Source organism: Gopherus flavomarginatus, chromosome 1, assembly GCF_025201925.1.
Source record: "Gopherus flavomarginatus isolate rGopFla2 chromosome 1, rGopFla2.mat.asm, whole genome shotgun sequence".
NCBI classification, from domain to species: domain Eukaryota; kingdom Metazoa; phylum Chordata; order Testudines; family Testudinidae; genus Gopherus; species Gopherus flavomarginatus.
The window spans coordinates 58,176,930-58,186,364 of NC_066617.1; the positions used below are offsets into that span (position 1 = coordinate 58,176,930).

Genomic DNA, 9,435 nt, shown 5'->3' on the forward strand with positions numbered 1-9,435 from the left:
AAGCCATTTACAGCGACATAATGAAGCGTGGTGTCTACACTAATACTTTGTCAATATAACTTTGCCACATTTTGTCACCAAAGCAGGAAAGTTTTGTGGTAGAAGCAGCATTGCAATATGTACACCTCCACTGTTTTGTCAAAGAAACCTTACTTTTTGTCGACAAGGCCTGAGTTTCTCTTACATGAGCTCTAATTTTGAAGCTAAATAGTCTGCCCAACTGGAGGGTTGCGTAATTTAGAGAATTGCCTCTCCTACCTCCTTACTTTTTCAGGCATACTACTACTCACATGTTGGCAGAACACCACAAGCTGGTACCCTGAAATTTTCTTTAAAAGCCATAATAGAGGCTCAAACTATAGGTATACCTCAAATTAAAAACTGTAAGAGATCCAAAAAATGCCACCATGGCTAAAGCAACAGAGTAAAAGAGGTGGTTAGAGACAAAGACATCTTTTAAAAATTGGAAGTCACCAGGTACTAAGGAAAAGAGAAAAGACAGACTGACAAGCCAAATGTAAAAGACTAGAAAAAAGACTATAAAGTCCTAGAAAAGGACACAAAAACTAACAGCACAAAACATTTTTAGTATATCAGAAGCAGGAATTCTTCCAAACATCAGTGAGGCCACTGGACATGATCAAGGTTAGAGGAGCACTCAAGGAAGACAAGAAGTTAAATGAATTCTTTCCATTGGTCTTCACTGCAGAGGATGTGAGGGAGATTCCCACATCTGAGTCATTCTTTTTAGGTGACAAATCAAAGGAATTGCCCCAGATTTAGAAGTCAATAGAGGAAGTTTCAAAACAAATTGATAAATTAAACAGTAATAAGTCACCAGGACCAGAGGGTATTCACCCATGAGTTCTGAAGGAACTCGAGAGATGAAACTGCAGCTCTACTAACTGTGGTATGTAACCTATCGCTTAAAGCAGCTTGCATACCAGATGACAGGCAGATACATAATGTTATGCTGTTTTTTTTTAAAAAGGCTCCAGAGATTATTTTGGCAATTACAGGCCAATAAGCCTAACTTCAGTAACAGGCAAACTGGTTGAAACCCTAGTAAAGAACAGAATTACCAGACACATGATAGAATATGATATATTGGGGAAGAGTCAGCACAGCTTTTGTAAAGGGAAATCACGCCTCGACAATCTATTAGAATTCTCTGAGGAGGTCAACAAACATGTGACAAAGGTGACTCAGTGAATACAGTGTAATTTGACTTTGAAAAGGTCCCTCACCCAAGGCTCTTAAGCAAACTAAGCAATCACCAGATAAGAGGGACGGTCCTCTGCTGGATCAGTAACTGATTGAAAGATAGGAAACAAAGGGTAGAAATAAACAGTTAGTTTTCACAGTGGAGAGAGGTAAATAGCGGGATCTGCCAAGGACCTGTGCTATTCATCATATTCATAAATGAACTGGAAAAAGGGGTAAACAATGAGGTGGCAAAGTCTGTAGACGATACAAAATGACTTAAGATAGTTAAGTCAAAGCTGACTGTGAAGAGTTACAATGGAATCTCACTAAATTGAGTGACTGGCCAACAAAATGGCAGATGAAATTCACTGTTGATAAACGCAAAGTAATGCACATTGAAAAACATAATCCCAACTATATGTACAAAATGATCGCATCTAAATTAGCTGTTGCTACTCAAGAATGAGATCTTGGAGGCATCATGGATAGTTCTCTGCAAATATCTGTTCAATGCGCAGCAGCCGCCAAAAAAGCTAACAGAATATTGGGAAAGGGCTAGTTAAAAAATATCGTGTCACTATCTAAATTCATGGTACACCAACACTTTGAATACTGCATGCAAGTCTGATCACCCCATCTCAAAAAAGATATTAGAACTTGAAAAAGTACAGAAAACAGCCACAAAAATTAATACAGATATAGAACAGCTTCCATATGAGGAGAGATTAAAGAGACTGGGACTGCTCATCTTAGAAAAGAGGTGAATAAGTGAGGAGATTAAAAAAACCAAGAATGGTGTGGAGAAGCTGAATAAGAAAGTATTATTTACTCACCTCACATAAACACAAAAACCAGGGGTTACCCAATGAAATTAACAGACATCAGGTTTAAAACAAACATAAGGAAATATTTCTTCATGCAACACAGTCAACCTTTGGAACTCATCACCATGAGTTGTGTTGGCCAAAATTATAACTGGGTTCAAAGAAGAATGAGCAGTTAATGGAGGATAGGTCCATCAGTTGCAACTAGCCAAGATGGTCATGGACAGAACCCGTGCTCTGGGTGTCATTAAACTTTCAACTTTCAGAATCTGGGACTGTATAACAGGGCATGGATCATTCAAAATTGCCCTGTTCTGTTCATTTCCTGTGAAGCATCTGTCAGAGGCCACTGTCAGAAGACAAGATACTGGGCTAGATGGACCATTGGTCTGACCTCATTCTTATATTCTGAAATTTCAAGGGGACAAACAGCAGCATAAACCTACTGGAAATAAAAATTAGACAACCACCATTCTCCTGAACCAATCTGTGGAATACATAGATTTGGGTACAGCGTTGTCATGAAAATCTTCCTGTCACTCATTATCTGTGTCTCTTTCATTTTACAACCAATTCTAGGGACTGTAGCATTAACTTGATCACATTTTGATTGGTAGTATACTTGTACATTTCGGGGGAGGTGGGAGGGAGGAATGTACAGCATAACGTCAAGAATCTTCTTCTATGATATTTCTAAGGAACTGCGAGGCACACGAGAAACCTATTCCTTTAACCATCTGAAGAACACAATCTTTTATGGACTTACAATGATTTCAAAATAGATGGATATTGGCTCCTATTAAGTTGAATTAGTTGACTCCATGTATGAAACAGATCTTGACTAGAAGTGCTTTCTTGCAAGACAATAATTGTTTATTAGCCCTGGACATAAAGGGCTTCCTCCTTCCAAAGTCTCTAGTCTAGAGCAATATATTCCTCAGATGTAGCTAGCCACCTTTTGTCTAGCTAAACCAGCAGGATAAAAAAGGAAGGTCAGTTTAGTCATTACTCTAATCAGTCTTTTCCATATCAGAACCTCTCTACCTGCCATTTAGCAATATAAGGAGGAAAGGGCTGTCATGATGCTTTGACTTTTGTTCACAATCTTCAAGTGTTATTACTTGTTTAGGATGAAAGACTCTGCATATATTATATATATATATGCATGTACATCACTGATATGTAATTCACTTACAGCATTTGTTTCCACTTTTTTGGTCTGAAACCCACCAAATGGCTAGGAAATAACAAGAAGTCATCTCTCAACTCACCACAACCTACTATATTCCAAAATCCTTTGCAGATGCAACAAATTGTGAAATTCACATCTGCTGTATGCCTTCTAAATACTTAATCACCAGCAAGTAGTTAATAAAAGCCAATAATCAAATAAAACTATCTGAAAATTAGTGAAAGACGTTTGGCACAAGATACTTACAAAGTTTAGATTAATAAGGTGTCATGATCAAAAAAGTTCAAAAAATTCATTAAGTGCTGTGCCTGCTTTAATAAGCAAAGATGTTGAACCTGAGGCTCAGTGTTTGCCAGGCAAGAGCAGAGGTCATCTTCAACAGAGAGGTGAGAGAGCAGAATGTGTTTTAACAGCAATGAGTCCTCTCAAAAAAAAAAAAAAAAAAAAAATCAAAGCAAAGCAAAAATGCCTGATTCACAGAGTTAAGTCATGACAAAAGGCACAAGTACTCTCAAAGCTTTACTTAAAGTTCTGAGTATTTCTCCTTCACAGACATCCAGGAGTTTGAGAAATGTTTGGTGGATAATTTAGCTTCACGAACATTTCAGCCTTATCAATCAATGAAGATTTTCCTGTTCTGCCCCTGAAATGAAGCACTGAGAGCAAGCCAACAATGACCAGTGAAGTATTCAGAAATGACAGAGCTACAATTGGGAGGGGGGTTGGGGGGGGGGCGGAGGGAAATCTTGCATCCTCTGAGCTTAAACAAGAAATTTGAGATTTTACCATGGGAAAGCAAATTAACTTCTAAGAGGAGCTGCTGAAGCTAAGTGCATTTCTCTCTTACATAAAATAATAAAGACAGATCACTAGCAGATTTATTTTTACTGTAGTTCATAACTTGCAGTTTTATCCAATACATTCTTCAGTTCCACTGGCATCCTCTTTGCTGCATGGTTTAGGGTGCAGATAACTGAATCAGAATCTCAAGACTGCTGTGTTTTCCCATCAGAGCTGGGGTACTATCGGGCAAACACCAAGTCAGTGATGCCAATCCAACGCACCTGCAAGAACTGCCTGCTGGTCAGCTTCAAAGATATGTCTTCTGTAGCAAAACAAGAAGTTCTTATAGATTCACTGAGGGGGATTGGTCACATCTTCAGGACCCTACAAGGTAACAACCCGAAGTTAGGAATCCCTGTTCTAGATTTCTCCATTTCTCTTAGAGACAAAGTGCTCCCTACATGTTCTGCAACTGCTTTTTCCAGTTTCTCACTAAACTCATTACCTGCAAACTTAACTGAGGCTAGAACTTGTATCTGGTCTCCAGACATTCCCCCTAAATGCTGCAGTAGATGTAATACTTTCTGCAGAAAATATTACAGCATCCTAAATTATAACTGCAAGTAAAAAAAATAAAAAACAGCAGCTTTTCCCTTCTAGGCCAAATTCGTCACTGGTCCTCTCCATCACATTGTTTTTTTTCTCACCTTATCTCTCCCTTCTCTCTATTTTACCCATATGTTTTCTAGTTCCCAGTCATCTTGTTCGCCTGGTTTCTGTAGCCTTAGAAACAAACAGCTCCTTAGCAAAGTTGTTTTTGTGGATACCATCAGAAGATCTCCATGAAGTTTCTATCCTTGGCATTAAGAATCAGGTCTGCCAGTGTGCATTTCAGCTGAAAGACCAGCACTTGCTTGCAAAACTAAGCAAGCAAGTAGCCCAAGAGGCAAAGTATCGTGTAAGATGTTTGGTATCTCTCTACAAACAAAGTCATGAAGAAGAACACTGACAGAGAAACAAAGATGATATTGCATGGGATTCCCTTCGGTGAACTAACTGACCACGCAGCAAAGAATCCTGTGGCACCATAAGGTGCCACAGGATTCTTTGCTGCTTTTACAGATCCAGACTAACACGGCTACCCCTCTGATACTTAACTGACCATGTACACTGAAGAGACAAGACTGAATAAAGGCATGGCTTTAGTATTTAAACCAGCAGACCTCATAAGGCTCTACATAGCTAGATTAGAACAACTGGGGATGATACTGGCTGGGCACATTCACAGCACTGAACTAAAATCCCATAGTCTTTCACACATTCCAGATTTTCAAGCACACAAAGACAGACATGATGTGTTCCTTGCCTTCAAACAGGATATTGGACATGCCCTACAAAAAGCATATGAGAAGGACTGCGATAAAGAAGCACTTCACCTGTCCTAAATAGCTAAAATTATTCAGAGAGACATGATTCAAACCAAGACAGTTTACTGGATCATCTGACATAGGATGCTAAGCAAAAGCTACGCCCAAGTCACTGCAGGTGCCAATGTCCAAGGTATTGGATGGTCCAAGAACATTAAAATTCAGAACAAGTTTCCATTCATCCAGCTACCCTTACTTTGGCACAACAGTTACAGTACAATAGCAACATCCATCACTGTGAAGGAACAAAAAGTTTGTACCACAACAATGCTCAAGAAATGCCTTTACAACAGAGGTCCCCAAAGTGTGGGGAGTACCCCCTAAGGGGGCATGGAGGAACATGCGGGGGCCATGGTGGGGCCCGGGCCAGCCCCCACAGGGGCAGGGAGTACCAACCAGCTCTGCTCCGGTCCTGCCCCCAGCCATGTCCCGGATCCCAGCCCCGGGTCTGACCCCATCGCCAGCCTCGACACAGCTCTGCTCCTGATCCCACGCCAACCCTCAGCTGCTGCTCCATTCCTAGTCTGGGGCCAAGGCTGGCAGTGGAGCCGCACCTGGCCACAGGCCCAGGCCCGGCTCCCAGCCGAGGCTGGGGCCACAGCTGGTGGTGGGTCTGGGGCTGCAGCCAGGGGCCTTACCCTTGTCCACATCGCCCCCTCTCCCCTGAAGCCGTGGCCCCACTCCTGGCCCCAGGGAGATGGAGGGATGACCCTCAAAAATGTGGGGACCACCACTTTACAATCTGCATTCGTTTGATGCTTCATGCAGAGACATGAAAAAGCGAGCTAGTAGATACATTTTTTAAACTTTGATTGTCCATCTCCTATGACAAAGTGTTAACCATTTCTACCAGCACGGCAAACAGTGCGTGCCAACACTAAAGATAAAAATGTAGTCTGTCCTCTAAAGCTTTGTGGTGGTCTGTTCGCTACTGTGACATACACAACATAGTCCATAATTCCAGCTCCACCCAGCAACAAACTCCTTCCACAGAATTGGGATATTACTTTTTCAGCATTGCAGTACTCAAGTGGAGGGAGTTGTCCATGGAATTCCCACCCTAGACTGTGAAACTGCAGCACCTGTGAAGAAGACTATATGATTTCCTGAGTCTTACACTATTGTGCCTCAACTGACCTTGAAGAAAACCAATGCTCCCATCCTTGCTGAAAATGCTGAAATCAAGACTAACTGCCAACTGATTACCCAAACCCTGCAAGAAGAATGCTTCTTGCCTTACTTATTCAAGCCACCCACAAGCCTGGATACCTTCAGTGGAGATCAAGCCAATGCCAGGCATCACTCAGATCATCACTGCACTTCTTCCTCACTTTCCAGTTGACTTTAAGTCTGTGACAATGATTCATCACACCATGGATGTACACCACCTAAATCATTTCAATCATAAATTCATTTAAAACATCAATGGCATTCAACAGACCTTCACCTCTGTGCCAGGAATTTACTTAGGGTATTCAATGCACCTGCAGAGTGCTTTGCCAAGAATTCTTCTACAGAGGAACCTAAAGTACACCCTTATTTCCCTTAATGTTACTAAATTGCTCTAGGAGAAAACTCTATAGTTGCCCCAGAAGATAGGTCACTACTCTGTTGGGGGGAGAAGTGGGGCAGCATTTAGAGCAACTGAAATTAATGTCAGTGGTATTCTTTTGTGGTCACCAAGATGTTGAAATTATTATTAATTTTATTAATACAGGTACCACCAGACAGTAATTTAACCATGAATTCCTTTATTAAATAAAAAGGACAAATAGTATTTATACAATTGCTCTAAATGTCTAAATAATAAGCAATTAGTACATTCATAAAGTAACAAACATTCATAAGCATTTGATCAGAATACTCATGAAACGATCAGTCCCAGGGGATAACCCTCTCATCCTGGCTTGCTCCAACATGTTCGGATATGATTGGATAAATACCCCAACAAGCCTTGCTCCTTTATACAGTGCTAAAACAAGTGATGCCATACTGACCATTATTAGCTTAGCTTAAAAAACACGTTTTGGCCTGTTTGGGTATGACCCCTTTCTTCGCCTTGGCTAAAACAACATATGGTAGCTGGGACTCTCTTTCAAATCATCTTAAATGTATGGATCTTAAAACTAGCTGCACCTCGCATTTTATCTTCCCACAAAGGCCCATATTGTAAGATAACATAGGTCTGCGTTATCACATTTTAAAAACACTTCTCTTTGTCTGTTAGAATGACTTTATAAACAGTCTTCTATAATTTACAGTCCCTTTACCCAGAAGCCTTCTTTTTGTTTTATTAGCCATATAACAAGCTCAGCATCTCCGAAAACTTGTCTTACTAGATGCCACCTTCCTCTTACCTCATGAGCCTGCTACTTTTCAAGGCCTTACTAATTTGCTTAACCACCTACACAAGCTACAAAGCACACTTATTTTTCTATCCAAGCTAAACTAACCTTATCCCTTTCATCCTACACCCTATAAAATTACTAGAGCTCAGCGGTTCTCAAACTTCCTTGCGCCATAAACCCCTTCTGACAATAAAAATTACTATACAACCTCAGGAGAAGGGACCGGAGCCTGAGCCCTGCCACGCTAGGTTGAGGGGACACAAGCCAAAGTGTGAACCCCACCCCCCTGGGTGGGGAAGCTGAAGCCCAAGGCCTTCAGCCCCAGGGGCGGGGGGCCTGTAACCTGAACCCTGTCATCCAGGTCTCCGGGGGCGGGGATTGGGCTTCAGCCCAGCAAGTCTAACACCAGCCCTGGAATCCCAACCCCCAGTTTGGGAACTGCTGCTATAACTGTGACGGGAGAGAAGTTACTGACACACCCCCGCCCCCAGTGTGTTCCTTTGACAGCAGTCCGTACAGAGATACTGTCGCCGTTTCTCCTGGGTGTCCAGCTGGGTACCAGTCCCGCAAGCTGCTCCACACGGGGGCAGAGACCTTGGCTAATAGCTCCCCTCACTGTGGGGGGCTTTCCCGCCCTGCCACGAGGAGACGAGCCAAGCCGCAGCACGGCGGGATTGTTTCATCTCCAGGTTGGCGGGGGGGACGGGGCCGGAAAAGCGGCTCGATCTCAGCTGGCGGCGTCCCCTGAGCACCGCGCTCGGGCTCCCAGAGGGCCCCGCCGGGCAGGAGAGCGCCGCCCATGCCGGGCTGGAGCTGCACAGCTTTGGAGAGACCCTGGAGTCCCAGCGCGGGTCCTTTCACCCCGCTACGGTGTAAGGGGACGGCCCGAGCCCGGCCGCACGGAGCCCCGCACACCCGGGGACTCTTCCACACGAGCCCCGACAGCACCAGCCCTTGAGCCCGGCCCCTCCCCGGCGGAGAGGAAGGGGCCAATCCCTACCTGTCTGGCAGCTCCGGCTCCCCGCGGCCTGCGCTTCCCGCCGCCGCCCTCCCGCCGCCAGCGCGCTGTCTCCGGACGGGAGCGGCGGGGTCTCGGGCCTGCGGCTTCCCCCAGCCAGGCTCCTGCTCCAGGGCCAGCTGGCTGGAGCCGTAGAGCAGCGAGCACAAGCCACAGCCCAGGCACAGCAGCGCCACCCGCACGTAGCGCCGCATCCTGCCCCGGCGGCCGGGGCCCAGCCGAGCCCCGCGTTGGGGTCACCGCAGCGCTGAGGCAGCAGCGTCCTCGGCGGGGGCGGGGTTGGGAGGAGCCAGGTGCCGGGGGAGGGGGCGGGAGCGCCCCGCGGTGGCGCCAACCAGGGCGAGGTGGTGACGGGGCGGTGGTGGCAGGAGGAGCCGAGGTACAAGGGGGACGCTGGAAGAAAAGGAGCCGTGGCAGGGGCAGTAAGACACGAGGGCGTTTGCATGGCGCTCAGAGTGTGTCTCAGCACCCAGCGTGGTGCGTTCAGAAGCCTGGTTAATTGCTGTAGCATTAAATAGTGGCTGGTTTCCAGTCTAGCAGAGTTGGAAAACAGTGGCCGCGCTTGCAACATACAAAGTAAAGCAAAACAATTCCCTTCTCTCTGACTTGTAGATGAGGCTAGCAGAGATGATCTGTC

The 9,435-nt window shown here is 44.7% G+C and overlaps 1 protein-coding gene across 2 annotated transcripts in view; it reads right to left on the reverse strand.

The window, feature by feature from the left end:
• The window catches only part of GXYLT1 (glucoside xylosyltransferase 1), a 70,081-nt gene extending 61,089 nt beyond the window's left edge, over positions 1 to 8,992 (reverse strand). For both annotated transcript variants that reach the window (XM_050936283.1, XM_050936282.1), the window contains exon 1: positions 8,781 to 8,992. In XM_050936283.1, coding sequence (XP_050792240.1) covers positions 8,781 to 8,992 — 212 coding nt within the window. The remainder of the gene's footprint in view (positions 1 to 8,780) is intronic.
• Positions 8,993 to 9,435: the final 443 nt, after the last annotated feature.